At 34.5% G+C, this 21,351-nt stretch overlaps 1 protein-coding gene and 1 long non-coding RNA gene across 28 annotated transcripts; one reads left to right on the forward strand and one right to left on the reverse strand.

Annotated features, from left to right (window-relative positions):
- The first annotated feature begins 6,351 nt into the window (after nucleotides 1–6,351).
- On the forward strand, nucleotides 6,352–11,841 carry LOC110873592. 27 transcript variants are annotated; one of them, XR_002555275.2, is made up of 13 exons: nucleotides 6,353–6,560; nucleotides 6,686–6,781; nucleotides 6,926–6,998; nucleotides 7,074–7,164; nucleotides 7,290–7,363; nucleotides 7,612–7,766; nucleotides 8,490–8,710; nucleotides 9,196–9,239; nucleotides 9,475–9,567; nucleotides 9,638–9,896; nucleotides 10,517–10,804; nucleotides 11,164–11,274; nucleotides 11,434–11,841. It is a non-coding gene; the product is annotated as an uncharacterized LOC110873592 (long non-coding RNA). The 27 variants fall into 27 exon arrangements; XR_002555280.2 differs by having other exon boundaries at nucleotides 10,558–10,804; XR_002555281.2 differs by having other exon boundaries at nucleotides 10,561–10,804.
- A 5,207-nt stretch (nucleotides 11,842–17,048) lies between these two features.
- On the reverse strand, nucleotides 17,049–19,575 carry LOC110873591 (autophagy-related protein 8C-like). Its single transcript, XM_022122539.2, has 6 exons — nucleotides 19,420–19,575; nucleotides 19,240–19,299; nucleotides 18,526–18,581; nucleotides 18,391–18,443; nucleotides 17,836–17,954; nucleotides 17,049–17,306 (listed from the first exon to the last, which is right to left on the reverse strand). Exons 2-6 carry the CDS (start codon nucleotides 19,274–19,276, stop codon nucleotides 17,212–17,214), a joined length of 360 nt encoding a protein of 119 aa, XP_021978231.1. The 5' UTR covers nucleotides 19,277–19,299; nucleotides 19,420–19,575; the 3' UTR covers nucleotides 17,049–17,211.
- Between the last annotated feature and the right edge of the window lie 1,776 nt (nucleotides 19,576–21,351).

The raw sequence follows: 21,351 nt of genomic DNA on the forward strand, positions 1-21,351 counted from the left end.
GGACTGCGTTAGCTAGCATGGTGAAACTTGTTATATGTTTTTGTGTTGGATATGAGTCTTTAAACGTATAAACTATTATGCTATGTATTCAAACTTGTATACTCGCTCATTGCCTTTGCATTGAAACTCTATTTTAATACATGTTGCAGGTTGTTAGACAAGGCGATGAAGAAATCAAGTTAGGATGGACTTAGATACTCATTCAATAATAAACAATGTTGTTGCAATTTGTCTTTATTTGAAACAATGTATTCAAATTTTAGTCATTAATGAAATTGGATTTAAATTATATTGTCACATAGTGTTATGATGTCTCTTGCAATCTAGTTTTCGTCTCATCCCGATGTTTCCGCCATCGGTTGGGGTGTGACACTACCCATATTATACAAGTCTCCAAACTTGTTGGGTCTAAATCACATTCCTTTCCGGTTTTCGCCTTCCATGCGATTAAACCGTAATTATCCTTCGAAACTAACCGGTCTAAGCTTAGGCTATATTAAAGACCCGTTAGGATTCTAATAGGTAATTATAAACTTTCGTTCCAGAATAGGAGACCAGTAAAAGACACTTGCATTTACTCATTGTGGTTTATACTTGCTCAGGTAAATACTTTTAACTTATTTTCCCTTATACGGGCTTGGGGTACGGTATATAAAATACCGCTTGGTCGGGCAATTGACCTTAACTCATTAGTAGTTGAGTATTATCAATGTGACCTGTTTAAAAATTTGTTTTGTTTGTTTTACGCCTTTGGGAGTTTAATGACCATGTCCCGGATATCCTTGGCATCATTTTACGAAATGGCCGCGACCTTGACAAGCGGGTGTAGGCGTCCACCCGACAATGTGTCCATATTTATTAAGGTATAACCGTTGGCATCCCGCCGCGGATTTATACTATGTGGTGTGTCTATTAATCTTAAACCCGGCACGAACCGGGCGACTAAATGCATAACGAACATGTAATTCTTTTACAAGATTAGATTTGATTAATTATCCCAAGTTATAAAAAGTTTTGTGCCATGTGCATTCAAATCAATTTTAAAACATTTTCAAAATGAGTCAGTTAAATTGTATTTACCAGTGTAAACTGACGTATTTTCCCCAAAAAGATTAAGTGCAGGTTCTACACGAAATAGGTTGGCCACTCCTTATGTAACACCTCGAATTTTTGTGTCCAATAATGTGTTAACACGTGTCATTTGATTACACGTGGCATTCGATATTAAATAAAGGACTAATTTTGACAAGCCTTGAAAGTATGTAAATTCGAGGGTTATAAATGTCAACCAAGGGTAAATATACTGTATAGTAACCCTGAATGATGCTCGTACCTTCAAACGAATAAATCATGGATCGTACGGAAGCGAAACGCGGAAGAGAGTGGGAGATTACAAGCTATAGGGGTTAATTGTGTCAACATGTTTAATTATACCTCTGAGTGACCCTTTGACGTACCCAAGGCTTTGTAACAGTATAATACACTCACTAGAATGCAATATATAAGTTTCGCGAAGTTCCGTTTTAAAACGAGAAAGTTACGATCGAATTCGTATGAGAAGGGTTAAAAGCATCAATAATATAATTTAAGGCTTTCCGAATAATAAATAAATTAACCAGGGGCTTAACGATACGGATAAATAACGCGAGGTCCTTAGTTGTAATTAATCGAGGACCATATCGCAAAGTTACCCCTTCAAACCCGAAAGGTCAGGTTATTAATTACCAAAGATTCGATATTAATTACTAAGATTTAGTAATCATTTAAAAAAGATACAATTTTAACCCCTTACGGACCGTAAAGGGTATGCCTTACGGACCGTAAGGAGGGGAATGATTGCTGGTGATCCGCCTATGGCTTACGGACCGCAAGGCCGAAGCCATACGGTCCGTAAGCGATGCCCAGCGACAGAAATGTGGCTGTTGGCTGATTTAAATGGCCAAACATGTGGGAATGGGTTTCTCAGAGGTATGGACGCCCCCTACTCGACCCATAACACCTAGTGACACCTGCCATTCATCCATGGTCACTTGTAGACCAATGTGTGATGATCTTGGACCTTGTCTTTGACTATAAATAGGCCTCCTTTGTTCATAAGTTACATCACAACTCAAAACACCTTCTCTGATCATTCTAAGAGCTCTCAAGTGTTCTTCTTTGTTTTCTAAGCAAGCCTAAGTTTCTGTAAGTCGTTTAAATCCTTTGTGGTGTAATTTTACTTAGTAATATAGCTCAAAATCAAACCGTCGTAACTACGGTTTGACTTTGCGATAAATCACAAATGGTCCAGTGAATTGTCGAATCAAAAGTAGTTATGAGTTGGTATTTATGTGGGTAATAAACCTCTAAAAGGGTTCCCTCTGATCGCCACTCTAACTAGCTCAAATGTCGAGTCAAACGAATGCTTAAAAAGTCAACAGGAAGCTATTTTTGCGATTCTTGCATAATCTGTAATATAAATGATATGCAACCTGTTTAGACACTCATAAAACATGATATTAAGTATATAAACTTGTTTACGCTCGTTTGAATCGACCATTTGCTATATTGACCCGGTTCGGAGCCGAATGTCGCAAAAGTTTGACTTTTGCTTTGACTTCAGTTCTGACCCGTTTTAGTAAGGTATAGATATGCCTTAGGACTCTCTTAGGACCAGGTTACATGATGGTATACCCCTCTGTGACCGGTTCATGATTTGTCCGAGTCTTTTACGCGTTTCCGTTAAATCGCCTAAGAGTTGACCGTGACGCCATTTTTAAAATAAAACGAGTATTTCGGACACATGAACGGACCATAACCTTGCTTACTAAGTTATAAGCATGTCCTTAAAGTTTCACGTCAGTCCGAGGTCTAGAATGGGAGTTATCCTAAAAAGCGCAATTTAAGTAAACTTTTATAATAAACGGCGCAATTAGCATAACGCCTATCTAAACCAAGTTTTCGCCACCAAAACTTTTACCCACTGTTATAAAATAATATTTTGGGAATTTTAAAGATTTTTAATTATTTTTACCTTGCTCATAACCTGCGGTTATGGCTACGGTTCGGTAAATACCGAATATGCCCTTTTTGGCCAAAACTTGAGTTCTACAACGTCTTTTGACCCGATTCCAGTTGCGACTGATTTTAAATAATAAATAAAGTATTTTAGACTTTATAAACTGTTCGGAAAACTCAGATTTCCTGTAGAACTCGAAAAGCTCTTTAAAAAGTCTTTAAAATGACCGAAAAACCCCTACGGGGCGATATATTAACTTAAACTCGTTACGGGCATCGCAAAAGGTATCCTACTGATACCACAACCTCTTTAAGGCATATTGACTTAGGAAATAAGCGTAGGACTCTCATGGTTAACCGTTTCGCCTAATGCGCGCACGGTACGGCTTATGAAACTAGTTTTCGTAAATTAGCCGATATGGGTCAAATTATATCATTGTGACCCCAAAATCCAGAGTGTGAACCTTAAACCCATATAAAACAAGTCTCTGAACTTGTTGGGTCAGAATCACACTCCATTCTCGGCTTTCGCCTTTTCGCGCGATTAAACCGTATTTATATTTCGAAACCAACCGGTCTAGGCTACGGCCAATATAAAGACCCGTTAGGATTCTAATAGGTTAATTAAAACCTTCGTTCCAGAATAGGAGCCCCAGTAAAAGCTATCTGTGACGTAATCCATTAAGGAATATACTTGCAAAGGTAAATACTTTAACTTATTTTCCCTTATACGGGCTTGGGATACGGTATATTAATACCGCTTGATTGAGCATCATATCTTCCATCGCTTAGGTGGTTAATTGAATAATGTGATCGGCTCATTTAAACAGTCTTGTTACTTAAAAGCCTTTGGGGGGTTAATGACCGTTGTCCCGGATATCCTTGGCATCATTTTACGAAATGGCCACGACCTCGACATCCCGGTGTAGGCGTACACCCGGTATATTATGTCGACATTATTATTATTAAAAGACGTAGCCGTTGGTATTTACACTACGGTTTTACGCAATGTGGTGTGTCTATTAATCTTTAACCCGGACAGGATCCGGGCTACTGAACGCATAAAAGGACATGTAATTCGTTCACAAGATTTTAATAATTTTCCCAAGTTATAAAAGAGTTTGTGCCTCGTGCATTCAAATCAATTTTAATAAACATTTTCAAATGTGTCAGTTGAACGTATTTACCAGTGTAAACTGACGTATTTTCCCCAAAAGATTAAGTGCAGGTACTACACGAAATTTGGCTGGTATTAGCTTCCTAGCATCACGAATAGTCTCGCAAACTTGATGCTGTATCTGACTGAACAATACTTTATTTTATTTATGATCCCCTGTGGATACAATTCGACTTCTGTAATACACTTGATATTACATTCAAAAGGTTGAATTATATTTATCTTTATGCTTCCGCTGTGCATTCATATAATTGTGTGGTTTGACTATATTGTTGCCAACTACGTCACGGTAATCCCCCACCGGGCCCACCAGTGAGACACGTGGAAATCGGGGTGTGACAACTTAGCATCGTTAGAGTCTCACAAACTTGGATGCCACTATCTGTTGAACAATTTCTCCTTTATATTTCGATCCGCCTGTGGATCTATTTCAGCTACTATGTGATACTTGGATATTACATTTTTGTTTGGTTGAAATAAATCTATTTTATTGCTTCCGCTGTGCATTATAATTTGTGTTGTTTGACTACGATGATATCAACTACGTCACGATACTCCCCCACCGGGCCCACCGGTGACACGTGGAAATTAGGGGTGTGACAGGTGGTGGTTTCACGGCGGGCAGATCCGGTGGTACGATGGGCGACGATTGTGTCCGCGGGGAAGATGAGTTGATTTTCATATTCTTCGACCCATATTCTCGATTTGTTCTTGATTATTCTTTATCTACTTATATTTGTTGCTATTGAGGATAATCTAATGGTGTTGTTTACGTATTTGGTTAAGATTCTAATAGTTTTTTATGAACATTTGATGAATTCGGGATTTGATTATGTTGCTTAATTGTAAAGGGAATTGATTATTAATAATTATGACATGAATTGAAGGAACTTCAAATGGTCCTTTGATTCTTCATCTACTGTATTTTCTTCAAGGTATTTGGAGGTTTGGAGATGGCCAATGTGGTAGTAGTCAAGAAGGTGGTTGGGCTGGGTGAGGAATTTGATAATCAGTGGCTAATAATAGTTTTCACCCCGGCATAAAATCAACTTTGCACTAGTGCTTGTTAATTTTTTTTTTCTGAATTTTGATGTTAATTTTCAGATTTATAATGTGGGTTTTCTGAATTTTGATGTTAATTTTCATAATTTATAATTTTTTTTTTCTAAATTTTGATGTTAATTTTCAGTTTATGATGCCTATTATGTTGTTTGGTGTTATTTTAGCAGTTTGAAAAAGTTAAAAAACAACAGTCTTCTTCTTGTAGACTGCAGAGGTTTGGTCCACCTCTTCTGCTACAGATGTCTGCAGATGTTGTCCGCAAGCTGTAGACATTTCTCTAGAAAAACAAACAGCACCATAATGGTTCAGACGGTTTATTTCGTGAGCAGATGTCTGAATGATTCAGACATTTGCCTCTGAATGGTTAAGCATTATACTGAGTATGAATAGTTAAGATCTCTTATTTGAATTAGTCAGATATTTACCCCTGAACGATTAAATATTATATTAACTCTAAATATTATACTGAGTCTGAATGGTTAAGACCCCTGAACACTAGTATATCTTTGTCAAAGGACAACAATCTAAGTATCTAACTAACTTCTATAATTTTATATTATACTGTTAATATAAGTGTCTATTTTTTGTTAAAGAGCCCCTTACACCGGTAGATCTTTGTCAAACGACAATATTCTAAGTATCTAACTACCTTCTGTAATCTATATTTTACTGTATATATAAATGTCTTTTTTTTTTCAAACACAATTAAGATAAAAGGAACAAACAACTCCTTCAAAAAAATTATGAGATAATCACGAAATTAAACAAGCTAGATCAACAAGTTATGAAAATAAACACCAACTTGTATATTAAAATTATGCCTTATACACCTATTGAAGACACATGTCACCAACTTGTATATTAAAATTATGCCTTATACACCTATTGAAGACACATGTCATGATCTGATTCATCCCTCTCATATTATATACGTAAATTTCATCATGTGTGTCCAAATCTATTATATATAATAAATGAAAGGATTTGGGCTGACATGGCGCGTTATTAGGGCATCTTGGATTGCATTTTGGCGGGAAAATAAATGGGTGAAAGTTATTTGTTAACGGGTTAACACGGGATCCGGATTGTGACCCGGTTATATAAAACATCCAAAAAAACCCTAATTCCTTAATCGCCTACCCTAATTTACTCCGAAATCAAGAAATCGCCGCTCTTCTTCCCACATTCAACGGCACCACATCCATCTTCTGATGATTATATGCGTGGAAGGGTTTATCTTTTCTTCACATAGCCAAGAAAACCCTATCATCCATCTCTTTCGCCATTCCCTTTCATCGATCTACCAGAGAATCATTATCAATAGGTATGTTTGTACATGATTTGTTTACTTTTGAACATAAGAAGTTTGTTTAATCAGATTTCATCGATTTCCAAATCAGATTTGATTTTGATTCTGATTGTTTTATGTGATCTGATGAATCATAGCAGGGGAGATTCTTTCTTTTCTAAAACCCTAGATATGAAATTCATTTTCTTTCTGATCTACTCATCTTCGATCCAGAAGATTCAAACTTCAATCATCAGGTAAGAAATCTTTTTTTATGATTGCTATTAATCCGGGTATTTTCAATCCTCATTCATTCCTGTCCCGTTCGCGTTTTCTTCATCCCTATTTGATGATGTGTTGGTTCTTTAGATTCAAGAAAAATGTTTTTTTTTTCACTGCAGGCATGTTTTTAAATAATTATTTTATGATACCATATAGATGTCCTGAGTTTTTTCGGCCGAAGAAAATCATAAGGTAAAACAAACATCATTTCAAAACAATATAAAATTTGAATGGTTCAAGAAAATTTATACTAATTGTTGATTGCAGTTGTTTTGTAGATTTAAGATTTATATGTTCTGGTCAAACAGTCCTCCTGACTGCATCAGCTATGGTAGTTTCCCTTTTGTAGCATAAAAAGGTCTCATAGTTCAGTAACCATGTTTAAGTTTATTGTAGTGGATTTTATTTAAAATATGTCAGTAGTTTATATCAGTTGGAAGATGATATTAATGTTTATTCTTCTTTTTCATGTGTTGTATACAGCAAGTTACCATTCTAAGAGATTGGTGAACAAATGTGCTTTGTGGTTTTGCATCTTTTTAAATTGAAGACTGAAGGTGCTCTACTAGACCTAGAATAACTATTTGGGCTAGCACTGAGATTAATAGAGGCGCATAAGAATTAAGAACATATAGCTTGGTTTGATTGTTTTTTGTATAGTTCTTCTTGATATGGCATGCTTGGGTGTTTGGCAAACAACTTTTATGAGCTTTAGAGTCTAGATTGTCTTTATATAAAAAAGTTTATGAAATTTACAATACAAAAAAAAAACAAATATGTAATTTCTAAAATCTTCCTCTTAAAGTCCTTCGTGTGGGGCAAATACAGGAGGCGTCATCCAGCTTAGCCCACCATCATTCTTTATCTGAAAATGCATGCTTTTCAACAAGTTTTTGGATCTCGGGTTGATGATGCTCTTTTTGTCATGTTCTTTGGATACTTGGAAATACTGCACGGAGGGTAAGTTTAGTTAAACATTTTACTTAGAATTATATACATAACAGATTGATGTAATTCAATGTTAATACTGGTCCCGATAAACGGGGAAAATGGGTACCATTACCGGTACCGAATATACCCGGTAAGGTACGGCCCAGTTTGGTATTGGTACCCGGTATCAAATGCTCATCCCTAATTGATAATAGTTAATATGTTCCTTTTATTTTTAGCGTAATTATAAATATATTTACGTATAATACATACATAATAAAAATTCTATTATGTAACAAATATGTGAAATTGGAGCTTTTTACATCAAGTATTTTATGGATTATTAGTGATGTTTTGAAATGAAAAAAAAAGGGAGAATAACAAGGTTTTACATGTGGTGTATATTATATGTATTGATGTGTTTAAGTTAGTAACCTTTGTTTTCTGTGATAACGTGGGAGTCCACCGATGTTTTCTTTTTGTTCTCTAATAATCAAACTCCTTTCATAACACTGATGTGCTACTTCAAGGTTGAGTTCTAAAAATCATTGTTTTCTTAACTGAGCATTTTATCATTTAGTCTGTGGGTGTAAACAAGCCGAGGTTCGTGCTCAGCTCGCATAGCTGCCTGAAACCTCTGGCTCGATCTTGAATTAGTATTCAACTTATTAGTTTGTTTAAGTTTTCGGCCCAATGAGTTATGGGTCAAGTTTTTTCGGGTATTAAACAGTTTCATTTTTTACGAAATTGAAGCATTGGGGAAGGATAAAGTTCAGAGTGGCGATGTGATTGCATTTGATAAGGATTCGGGGAAAATAACAAAACTTGGGAGGTCGTTTTCGAGGTCTGGAGATTATATGATGCAATGGGGCCGTAAACGAAGTTCGCGCAATGGCTTGATGTTGAGCTGCAGAAGAGGAAAGAGGTGATCGATTGTGTTACACTTCATGAAATTGGTGTGTTTTTAAAAACAGGTATGTTTTTGCACTCTACTGGTTGTTTATTTTAGTTGCCACTTGGTTGGTTACATTACATTGCAAGTAGCATAGTTTTTTTTGGTAAAAAAGTCAAAGGTTGGTGCGGCTGACCCACCATACTAGCTGGTTCTGCTTAGCTTTTCCAAAAACCATGCTTACCTGTTCGGCCTAGAAAGTTATGGTACCGAGTTCAAACCTTCTATTGAGTTCTTGAGCAAATAAGTTTGACTTGTGTGGTGTACTTATATTTCAGTTCCTGTTTATGCATTACTATGCAATAGGTTCAAATTCAAAGTACAAACCAATGGATACGATCTAAGAAACTCTTGATCGGATCCGTTAAAAAAAGGTTTTGATGGAACACATGGGTTAATCAACCCTGTTTTTATCTGTTGATTTGGGGGGTTTTAGGGTTTGGTTACATTCCAAATGGCAAGCTTTCTCCATAGCCATGACAATAATTATTTGTGGCACTTTTGCAGGAACCAAAGGACATTTCGTCCAAAGAAAAGTACACCTTCGGAGGGTAAGTTTTCTCCATTGCCATGGCAGTAATTATTTGGGTAGTGGAAACCTGAGAGAAGTTGTGAGACTTCCTCCTGTGGGGGTATAAATGAATGGCCTGTTGTTAACAGCTGATCCCTTTTCTTATTGTCATTTAGGTTAAAAGCAATAAACTTCGTTATCCGAAAGCCAAATGAAGGTGGTTTCACTTTTAAATTTTGACCTTTGACTTTTGATTTTTGGTTTTTGGTTTTTAGCTGTGGATTTCTTCAATCAAGTGAGTCTTCTTTATGCACCCTAACCGAGTTCTGTACACCTGAGATTTGCCCAACTATGACTGCGGGTCCCAAGTATGTTATATTAGAACTAATCCATCTTATTTATAAATAATTCTTAAAAATATGTAAATAAAATTTACAGGTATGACTATCGATGGCTCATGGTGTGCAAATCAAGAAACCAATTGAAGCTTTGGCTCCACAGTACATTGAGTTTTTGATGGATTGGATTGAATCACACTTAGATGATGAATCCATATTTCCTCTAAGGCTTGGTAATTCCTTGGATTGAACCAAGTCAAAATGGGTTTGATTTTAATTGTGTCATTTTTTAAAATACATTCTTGAACGGGGCCAGATCATAGTTGGTAATAGTGCTCATAGCAGGCTCTATCCAAAAGGTACATGTTTCAACTGTGAATTTGTATATCAAATTTATTTTCGTGTTTACTTTTACAACTTTCTTTACTGTTACAATTTGAGTTAGCGATGGTGGTTTGGTTCTTTTGGTACGGGTGTTCACCATTTGGTTTCAAACCATGAAATCGCCCAAATTGGTTATCGGTTTGGTTTCGCAATCGGCCTTTTTATTTAATTTTGGTTGATCGGTTTCAAAATTTCAAACCATAACGTACAGTTTGGCTTACGGTTTATATAAAAAACTGGCTGTATAAAACCGGACTGGACCGTGATATCTAATAATTTATTTTTGATTTTTAGATATTTCATATTATAATTATTTAATTTTTGTCTAAAATAAGATTAAACTTAACTGGATGAACATTGAGGTGGTTTTTTTGAAGCTTCTGTATAATATACCAGACACCATACGCCTTTTGTAAACTTCTTTTTTATGTGTTCTGTTTTAAACTTATAATATGCAGTCTGCATATATTTTTTACTTCAGTTGTTTTGGACGGTAGATGTTTTCTTAAAAACACATCTATGTACTTTGGCTACATGTTTAAAGAAGCTTGTATTTTAGACAACTCCATTGAATTACAAAAATCTATTTTCGCAGTTTTTATTTATATATTATACCAGTGCAAATTTGATGAATAGAAGCAATGGAGATGCTTTAAGAGGTTCTGGTGTTGTGAGATCGTTTGACAATATGGATGTAAATGCACAATCTGCTGGCGCTATACATGGGAGAGATGCCATATAAAAAAACTTTTAAAAGTTCGAGGTGCCTGATTTTGATTGGAGAGATAAGATGCCGGAGTGCCCGGTTATTATCCAGGTAAGGAACAGTTTGAGGACCCTTTGGCGTACTTGCAAAAGATTGCCCTAATTGCTTGGAAATATGGTAATAGTTGATTTATGACTCTTTCTATAAGTTTGCCTATGATACATTGTAGGCCTCCTGTTATGCTCATTAATTTACAACACATTTGCTAATATTGTTAGCTGTAGATGTGATATTAGATGCCTTTTCTGTTGGTTTCCCTTCCAAATTCTAACCAAAGTATGTATGAGTTGGATTTAACCATGTGTTCGAGTGCAACGTAAGTTGGTTTTGAGTGCTAGACATTGAATTCATTAAAAACTTGGTTGTGGTATACAACATCATCAACCGAGCATCTACCACTCTATCTTCCGACCATGAGCAATGATTAATAGTAGTACATCATTGATATTTAATGCTTTCTTAAAATTCATTTTCAGGTATATGCAAGATTGTTTCGCCTTTGAGTGCTTCTATTCTCACAAGCGTGGTTTTTATGAAAGAGAAAGCTGGCTTTAGGTTTATAGCTATAGTGCAACCTCTTCGTCTTAGTAAGTGAATGGATTATTGAGGATAAGGTTACCTTTTGCATCCTTACACCACAACCACTTCTTTAACTCTAATATATTGACTAGATCTTTACCATTATTTCACCATATTTTTATGTATGTGGTATTATTGGTAATAATAAATAGGTGTTGTTTTGTCAGACAAATGTTGCAGAACCGGTGAAGACGGCAAAAAAGATCCCGAGCCAGAAATTCACAGAGCTTTCTGGAAACAATATTTTCAAAGGTGACGAGGTGCCAGCATCGGCAAACCACTGAGCTCAGCAAAGCTTTGAGAAATGAGTGGAAGTAACATCTTTGCTGACGGAAAAGCGGAATCTAGAGACTATCTAGGGGCTCGCAAGCCGCCAGGTGGAGATAGTAGCATTGCTTTGGTTTAGGTTCTAACACATTTGTTTTCAGTATCATTGTTTATTTTTCATGTCTTTGGTAGTTGGTACTTGGTGGTGCTATTCATATGGATTTGACTGTGCGTTTGTGGCTCTTTATCATCTGTTTTTCTTAGCGTATATTATAGTTTATGGACCCAATATGTGTTCTTTTGGCTAATTAGTGCGATTATTTTCATAATTATATCTATCGTCTGCATGGATTACTTTCGTTTTTTTTTGTTCTTTTTTAAGGATTTTTTTCATCACTCATTTTAATCATAAATAATAATTATATCAATAACTTTCTTGAGCCCGGGAAGCAATCCCGGATGATAACCTAGAAGTCTTTGGTAGCTTATAATGTAAACTGTTGGTTTTTGATTTCATATAACATGTTACTTATTTTTTATCATTTTATTTAAGTATTTATTGCTTATAAATAATAAGTGACATGTATAACTTTCTCGAGCCCGGGAAGCATTCCCGGGTAATAACCTAGTATTTCATATGTAAGTTCTTTTATAGGTTAAAAAAGACGTTTATGAATAAAAAGATTCTAAATCTTCATTTCAACATGTACATTTTCTCAAGGTAAGTGTCCAAATGAAGCAAGCAATTTGTTTACAACATATGGATTTTTCTCAAAATATATACAAAGCAAAAAGAATGTCATATGTAAGTATTTTTATTGGTTGAATAAGAAGTTTATGATTCCAAATTTCGACTTGTACAATTTTCTCCAATTGAGTACAAACATATAAATCGTTAAAGCTATTTGAAGGTGTAGATTTTTTGACAACTTTTTTCTCAGTATAAGTTTTATTCAAAATCGTGCGACGCGCTTATTCAAACATTTACATTTACATATAGGATGACAGACAAGAATAAGAGTGGAGGGGACGCCCATGGGTTCACCATGCAGAGTGGGCAAGTTAGGAAGGGTACATAGCCGCAACCTTGGTGGGTTCACCATGCGGCTTCATTTCTGGGTTCATGAACCTAAACAAGATTTGTAGATTTGTGTTTTTTTTATGAACGACCAACTAAATCACCTGATAAACATCCTGGGAAACCCTCAATTGAGCAAATGCGTCTCCTCCTCCATAACGGTCAGAGTTGGATGCGTACCCGAGTCACCAAGCCACCAGTACCGGGGAAAATCCGCCCGTCCGAAGGCCCACTGCAGTAAAACTCGGTTCGGCTCGGTTTCGAACAAGCGACCTCCAAATAGGCCTAGTTCTAAACTTCAATGTTACCATCAATGTCCTTCCAAGTGATGCTAGTGAGAGTTGAACTTGGAACCTCAAGGAGAGAAAGCAAGTGACTAACCACTAGACAACTTGTCAGGATTGTAGATTTGTGTTTTAATTTGAGGTTTTTTTTATTTAATAATAGATTTAGGATTGAAGTGGGTTCGAAGATATATATCTCATTCTTTTAGGGTTGGAGTGGGTTTAAATGAGAATAAGATCATCATACTAGTCGGTTTATAGGTTCAAATGAATGACATATCCACATTCCACATTAAGGAGTTAGATACTTGATGATGGCATGGACCCATAAGTACACTTGGTTAAACCGGCATGAGCCCTTAGTCAATGTTTAGCTACATATGTCAGTCACTCAAAGATTCTATTTCTTTTTAACAGGCACTACCAAAAGAGCATGTCAATTTAACTAAAAACGCGTCTAAAAATAAATAAATATGTTTGACGTGACATATCGTTAAATATTTAGCAAGTATAGTTTAATTGTAAAATGAATACAGACGCCACCCGTATTCTTCCTTCACCTGGATGTCATAAAAAATAATGGGAAGAGTGGGAGTTGAATCTGGACACAAGAAACACCAAGTCTTTCCCCAACCACTCCACCACTACCTCATTGCCCCTAAGTTTCACTTGTTGACTGATAATAATCTCAACTCTAAATATTCTCTCAAACGATCCCAACTTGTAAAAATTTGGCCCCCAACGATTCTATTCAAAGTGAAGGTGCACTTAATTCAATTAAGGAGGTTGCAAGTGCAAATAAATCTATTGAGAAGACCAAATTTTTAAATGCTATAAAAGGATCAATGAGGGCCAAATTCTTACAAGTTAGGATCGTTGAAGGAAATTTTTAAAGTTTAAATTATTATCAGCCAACGGGTGAAACGTAAGATTATTAAAATCCAATAACCTTTTTTTTAATTATCATATTTATATACTAGGTTAGAACCCCGTGTATTACACGGGTTGAATAAATGTAATTTTATATATTAAATAATAAAAACTTATATCTTTATGAACCTTGTATATTGTACGTGTTAAATAAATGTAATTTTATATATCAAATAATAAAAAAAGTTATATCTTTAAAAACCATGTGTATTACACAGATTAAAGAAATGTAATTTTGTATACTAAATACTAAAATCGTCGTATCTTTAAAAAACCCGTGTATAATCGGGTTGAATAAATCTACCAAATAATAAAAAAATTACATCCTTAAAAACTCCGTATATTACACGTGTTGAATAGATATAAAAAAGAGTTATATCTTAAAAAACCATGTGTATTACACAGATTAAATAAATGTATTTTTTGATATTAAATACTAAAAACGTCGTATCTTTAAAAAACCCGTGTATAGTCGAGTTGAAAAATCTACCAAATAATAAAAAAATTATATCCTAAATAAATGTAATTTTGTATATTAAATACTAAAAACGTCGTATCTTTAAAAAAATCCGTGTATAGTCGGGTTGAAAAATCTACCAATAATAAAAAAAATTATATCCTTAAAAATCTCGTGTTTTACTCGAGTTGAATAAACATAATTTTGTATACTAAATGATAAAAAAAGTTATGTTTTTAAATAATTAGGATAACATTTAATATTAATTTATTATTTATATATTTAATATAAGATAAGTAGATAAGAGAGGTATTTGTTTTAAAAATATATTAAATTAATAATTTAGATTTGAGGATAATATTTTATTAAAGTATAATAAGATTTAATATTAATTTATTATTTATTTATTTATTTAGATAAATATAAATTTGAGGATACCTTCAATGAATGACACGTATCCAAAAATTGGTTTCTTTTAATTATAGTAGTTAGATAGATGTGTGTCGAACGTTATTATATAATGAAGTTTATTAACATTGTTATATATTATTTACTGTTTTATAATTTTTTTATTTTTATTTACACAGGTTTGTATTTGGATTATTGTTTTAATAGTTGAATCAAGAGTTTAGGCCGGTATTGAACGTTTTTCAGAAGAGAGGAGGATGGACTTTATTGTGCAAAAAGTTCAAAAACGAGTTAGGTGAGTAGGGTAGGAGAGAGAGAGCTTGTTTTTAAGCTGCGACGGGTTAAATTACTTTTTGAGTCCTTTTGTTTAAAAGTTTTAATCAATTGAGTCTAAAATCAGAATGTTTAACGCTCTGAGTCACTATAGCCACTTTTCTTAACAAGAGTATAATAACAAGTCTTTGATGCATAATAATTTTAATATTATATAAAATCAATTGCACAAACTGCACACACCCTCTCTCTCTAGACATCCTACCACCACCCTCCACCACCACACCACCTCCACCACCATCGCATCATCCCCACCACCATCCCACTACCGCCAACACCACCATCCCACTGAAATCCCAACACCACCATCCAACTGCCGACACCTCTGAACAACCACCGACACCACCATCCTCTCAAAACCCTAACAACCACCATCCCCGACGGCTTCAACCACCATCCCCACCACTGCACTGCCATCATCCCCAAGTTGTCCGATAGATAAAACCAAAAATTACCTAGATTCTAACTTAAAAATCAAACAAATCATCCTAAAATTAGGTATTCTAAGGAACAATTCAATTGTTTCCTGAAACTCATTTTTACTTTCGTAAAACTGGATCAAATCGATTAAAATGGACTCGCGTGTTTGGAGTTTCTCGTGTTTCTCTAGGTGGTTAAGCACTGGAGGAATTTGGTGAAATTGTGTGGTTTGAATTAGGGTTTTGAGGATAAAATGGTTGGAATTTGGGGTTGGGTTGCAGTTGTATAGAGTGAAAGATTCGGTGAGAGCTGAAAGAAGATTAATGGATGATGAAGAAGAAGCAAGACCCAAACCACTCCCCTGTTCACCGTCACACCCTGGAGCGGTTGCGGGCGCTGGCCACGGCGTGGGGGAGGGGAATAAGTGAATGGGGTGGGCGACCTTTGGCTAGATGAAGAACAATATGGGTAGAAGAAGAGTGAAGATTTTGGAAAATTTTGGTCAAAGCGGTAGCAGTGCTGCTAGGGTTTTTTATAAAGAAGAGAGGGATAGAGATAGGAGAGAGAGATGTATAAGAGAGAGGGAGAGAGAGAGAGAGAAAATCTAAATAAATTAGTTTTTTATTATTTAATTATAGGGATAATTTGGTCATTTAATAAAATTTAAGAACAGAATTCTAACTGTGCTAGAAATTTGGACTCAAATGTTAAGAAAAGTGACTATAAGGACTCAAGGCGTTAAGCATTTTGATTTTAAACTCAAATGGTTAAAACCACTAAAACACGACTCAAAAAGTAATTTACACCAATAATAATTTAGGTGTTCTTAGGATTATAGATTCGTTCAACCTTTTGAAAAAAGATGTAATGGGTGAATTAAAGCTGAAAAGAGTTGCAAATAAAATCCGACAGCATTTGGTTTGGTTGAATAAAATAAACTTCAGATTCCATTATTTGACTTAAATATTTTTTTTATGCACTTCCTTTTCACACATCCCTTATTCTTTTTTAATAAAGTATTATCAACCTTTCGATCTTCATAATATTTTCGGTACGAAAAAATAATCTAAAGCTTTTTAAATATTTTTAGTTCTTAAGCATTTAGTAAAAAGAAATCAAACATTCAAGCTTAGAGCTATGATAAAAAATAAAATAATTGTTGTTATATATAAAACTATGATAAATTTAACTAAATATTACTTTGAGTTAATTACATAGTTAGTCCCTGTAGTTTGCACAAAGTAACATACTTAGATACTAATAGTTTAAAATCACATTCTAAGGTATTAACTTTTCATTTTGTAACGTTTGGAGGTATTAACGTTATTTGTAGGTTTAAAATCACATTCTATTAGTACCTTAAGTATGTTATTTTGTGCAAACCACAGGGACTAACTATGTAATCAACTCTATTCCTTTATATATAAAACAATGATTACAAGTAAATAAATTAATTATACATGTAAATATATAATCAAGTAAAATTTATAACTAACAGACTTACAGGGTCGAGTTTAGAGCTTGAGCTTAAAACCTACTCACAAACCGAGCTCAAGCTTAAGCGAGCTCAGCTCATATCATCTACAACCCTAATCAAACCATACATTAAAAACGTAGAACAAACACGTACTATTAAATTTGTTTACGAGTAAACCATCACACGAAACAAGTCACAAGTACCGCGAAACCAAACAAAGTGACCATGATTGATTAAAGAATGTACACATAATAAACCATATTTACATAGATTGTAGTCTTCCAAACAGCTTCAGAGCAATCCAAATGTGTTCTCACCACTGTATGTCATGTATAGGAAGCCATCTTCATCTTTGTTTTCCTCATAGATTGCAGACATCATTGCAGCTAACAATCACATCAAACATCAATCAGAACACACGATATGCACCACTATGCCACAATTTCAACCCACTTATAAGTAAACGGGTCAACATGGGTTTTTTTTTCTCTCAAGCGTTCAGTTTTTAATGCAAAAGAATCAACTCGAAAGATGACCATTCAAACTGATAATTACAAAACATTTCACAGCTTAAAAAAGCAATCTCAAACACCAAATGGGTCAAAAGTCATTCGGTGTATTCAAAATGTAACTTTATTGATTGTTTGTGAAAACAAATTAAGTTAATCTTGTGCATTGTAATTAGGGCAAATGTCAATAAAAAAGTTAAGAATGGGCTCTTTATATCAAGCCCATGAACTTTGTTTTTTGCACGATTAAGTCCCTACACTATTCAAAAAACTCTCAAAAGTCCAATAGTGTTTTCTGATAAGAGTATGAGAATATAACATAAAAAGAGTATGTGGGTTGACCTGACCCGTTTTGACGCGCCCATATTGCGACCTCTAAATAGTGCCCTAAAGATTTTAAACTAACCAGTGGGTGGAAGAACGTTTTTAACAAAGATAAAGATAGCCTTTTCAGCACTGAGCTTAATCCTCTTTCGGACCACATAAACAAACTGTCCAACGGTGAGATCAGCAGGCACCAGATATCTGCATCCATCATTTAAAATTAACGATTCAATCAGTCTAAAAAAACAAATTTAATATTTAAGTCCATGCCATTAAGTATACGGTGTATTAGAAAATGAAAACGCGATAGGTCTCTCTGTTCATTTGATGTGGACACCACAAGATGAACAACGTAAAAACAGTAAAACGGTGCAGAATTTGATTTTCATGTGAAATATCTACTCAAAAACATGAAATACTTGGTTTTATAAAGCGCGCTTCAGGCGCTCAGGTAAACACATCAGGGGCATCGCCTCACGTACGTGATGTGTGCACAGTGCACCTAGACTTTTTAGACCTAAACGCCTCATGCTTTTTTAAAACAAGCACGGAAAATAATATATGATGTTGCCATGCGACCACCAAATCAATATCACTAATAAAAAAATTGGCACAAGGATATAAAGAATTGACGAACTTTTTCTTGTCAATGTCAGGTACGTCGCTTCGTTCAGCTTTCTCTACAATGACCTGTAAAACAAAACAAGAACAGAAAATTATACAGATATATGAGAAAAAAATATGTGAACTTGAAAACTTTAAGATCTTATACCGGAATTCTGTCGGGATACTTCTCCCTGATGCGAGCAGCTTCCGCTTGGCGCCTCTCTGAATGAATTTATTAAATAAAAAATATAAATACATAATTAATGTCGTAAAATTCGCTACTATAGACATAAGATTACTCCAAATGTGCAAAAAGCAAAAGAGAACCTTCAAGTGAACATATTTTAATCTTATGCATACACACCTAACCTAAAGTTATAAACTAGCCAAACATGCAGTGAACCGTTTGACTAAAAGATCATTTATGTAACTGTCAAAACAACACATTTTGTTCATTCCACCGAACATGGGTCTTGTTATTTCATTTACAATTGTTCACATAAGAACTCGGGTGCACACATATATATTTGTTGCGTAAACTAAAGAGCATAAACAAACAAGATCAAATAAAACCAACCACCCAAGCGATCAAGTTTTCGTGTGCATTCATCAATAAACAAACCCCAAACATTTGAAAGATTAAGCACACATAAGCTCAGCCAAATTAAAATACAAATACACAAAAATAACATAATTTAAAAGTACAATTATCCTAAAAAACAATCTACATTAAAAAAAAAAAAAAAACTGTAATCAAGTAAATGATTAAAAGCTAATAAACCATCACACAACAACCCACAATTGAATCAACAAAAACCCAACTACAAGATTCAAAGTTTCTAACTAATAACAATAACCAATAACACAAGTAATAAACTACCAAGAGGATGTTCCAATTTGAACGAGCTTTTAGCCATAACGATCAAGATGATGCAACCAACTGCGAAACAACAACAACAACAGATGATCAGATCGAATTAGGGTTTTGATCAAATACATAAAAACGTTAAAAAGGTTGGAAATTGAACGATAAATTCGAAAAAATAAAGGAAAATTGTACCGAAAACGTGTACGAAAGGTGATTCTGTGAGAAATCAATGGAGAATTTCGATCTCTATGAAACGAATTTGTTGTATATATTGTTGATTAGGGCTAGGGGAAATAGAAAGGGGAGAGTGTGTAATACGTCGACGTTTCGTGTGATTCCTTCATGGGCCCAAGTTGGTATGGGATCTTATCTATGGGCCCTTTTGGTTCAATATCCGATAGACCTATAGGCCTTGTTGTTGTGAGTATAAGTAAGAAAAGAAGCAGAAAGGAAAAATAAAGAAAGATATATAATCTAATTTTTTTTAATGGTTAACGAATCCTTTAAATGGACTATTGGCGAAATTTATCACATCGAGATACACTCGTCTCCGAACTGGGGAAAACCCTCACCTAGGGCAGAAGCCCGTGAACACTCGCCCAAAGGCATGACAGTGCGGTGATGTAAAACCCATTCAGTTCAAGGATCGAACTAGCGATCGCCACCTACTCGCCTAGTCTTCCATCATCACCAGGTGTCGCTGAAAACTAGTGGGGAGAAGCAGGAATTGAAATTGGGTCTATTGGAAACCCAACTCTCTCCATTACCACTCCACCACAAGCTCATTGGCTAATCTAGTTTTGTGTTTGAGGGTTCGAAGGAAAGAAAGGAAATTAAATTTTTATGTGTGTCCAGGTTGAAAAGAAGAGAAAAAGAAAACTATAATTTTACAATTATACCTTTGATAAAAATAAAGCAATTAAAGACTGAAAGGCTAAGTAAATAATAATACTTCTTCGATCGTTGACTTTTGTGGTCAAACTAATTCCATATTCACGTGGACCTGCTTGAACTAAACAACTAATTTTTGCTTGATTTCAAGTTATTTCATTTTACTCAAAAAGTCAAAATACTTTGTAATTTTTAACTCATGTTGTATTCTAAATCAAAATCTTGTTTCTTAGGTTTGTTTCCAACCATATATATAGAGAAATTATTTCTGCAATTTTTAACAAATTTATTAGATAAAACAAATACGAGGTTAACGATCACAAATACCAATAATCAAAACATACACATACACATAAATCTAATCAACCAATGAATAACATAAATCCTTCGACCAGTAATTATCTTCAACATACATAACCAAAAAATAAAGTACCCAAGAAAATAAATAAAAATGTCTTAATTTTTCGAAATCATTAAACAAAAAAAATGAGTAATCCCTTAATCATCTTCTAAACTTGCTTATTTATCTGCACACATCATATCTTTAAGTACATTCGTGCGTATCTGAAGAGGACAGCTAAATAATGTTCTTGTTTGTTTTTGCTTGATTGGTCGCCGAAAATAATAAAGCCTTCAGTAGTTCATTCATGGGGCTCCAAATCCATCAGTTCCAATTCCTTATAAATTTCTTCACCGGTATACTCATGATGATGAACTTTATCTAATATTTTGTTGCTTTCTACAATAGCATTAGCAAGATTCTCAAATCAATTTCTAAGCTTTGAATCAAATATTTTATCTTCCTGTTCAAGTTTTTTTTTATTTTTTATACTTCTCTGCACTAGAAGACTTTTTAGGTGTAGGCGTGGTACCCAACGTTTGAATATCGTCATCAATACTGTACTAGTTCTCCAAAGTACTTCATTAGCTGCTAATAAGTCATCCACATTTGTATTATTTCTATAATAACGGTGTCATTATTGTGCAATCGAGCATTCCTTTCTTTAGCAGTTTCGGCATGTGTACCGGATGTCCTATCCCATGCAAATAGCTCTAATTATTCATTGTAGTTTAACAAAAAAAAGATAATTAGTATTATAAACAATAAAAAAAATATTTAAGGAAATTTTAAAACTAAAACACTTACCTGTATGAGGTTATTCCATACTTCATCCTCTGTTTCAATTAGTTGAGTATCAAGATTCCATGAGAACCCACTCAATGAAGTTCCTC

The sequence above is a fragment of the Helianthus annuus genome, chromosome 8 (assembly GCF_002127325.2).
Source record: "Helianthus annuus cultivar XRQ/B chromosome 8, HanXRQr2.0-SUNRISE, whole genome shotgun sequence".
In the NCBI taxonomy this organism is placed as follows: domain Eukaryota; kingdom Viridiplantae; phylum Streptophyta; class Magnoliopsida; order Asterales; family Asteraceae; genus Helianthus; species Helianthus annuus.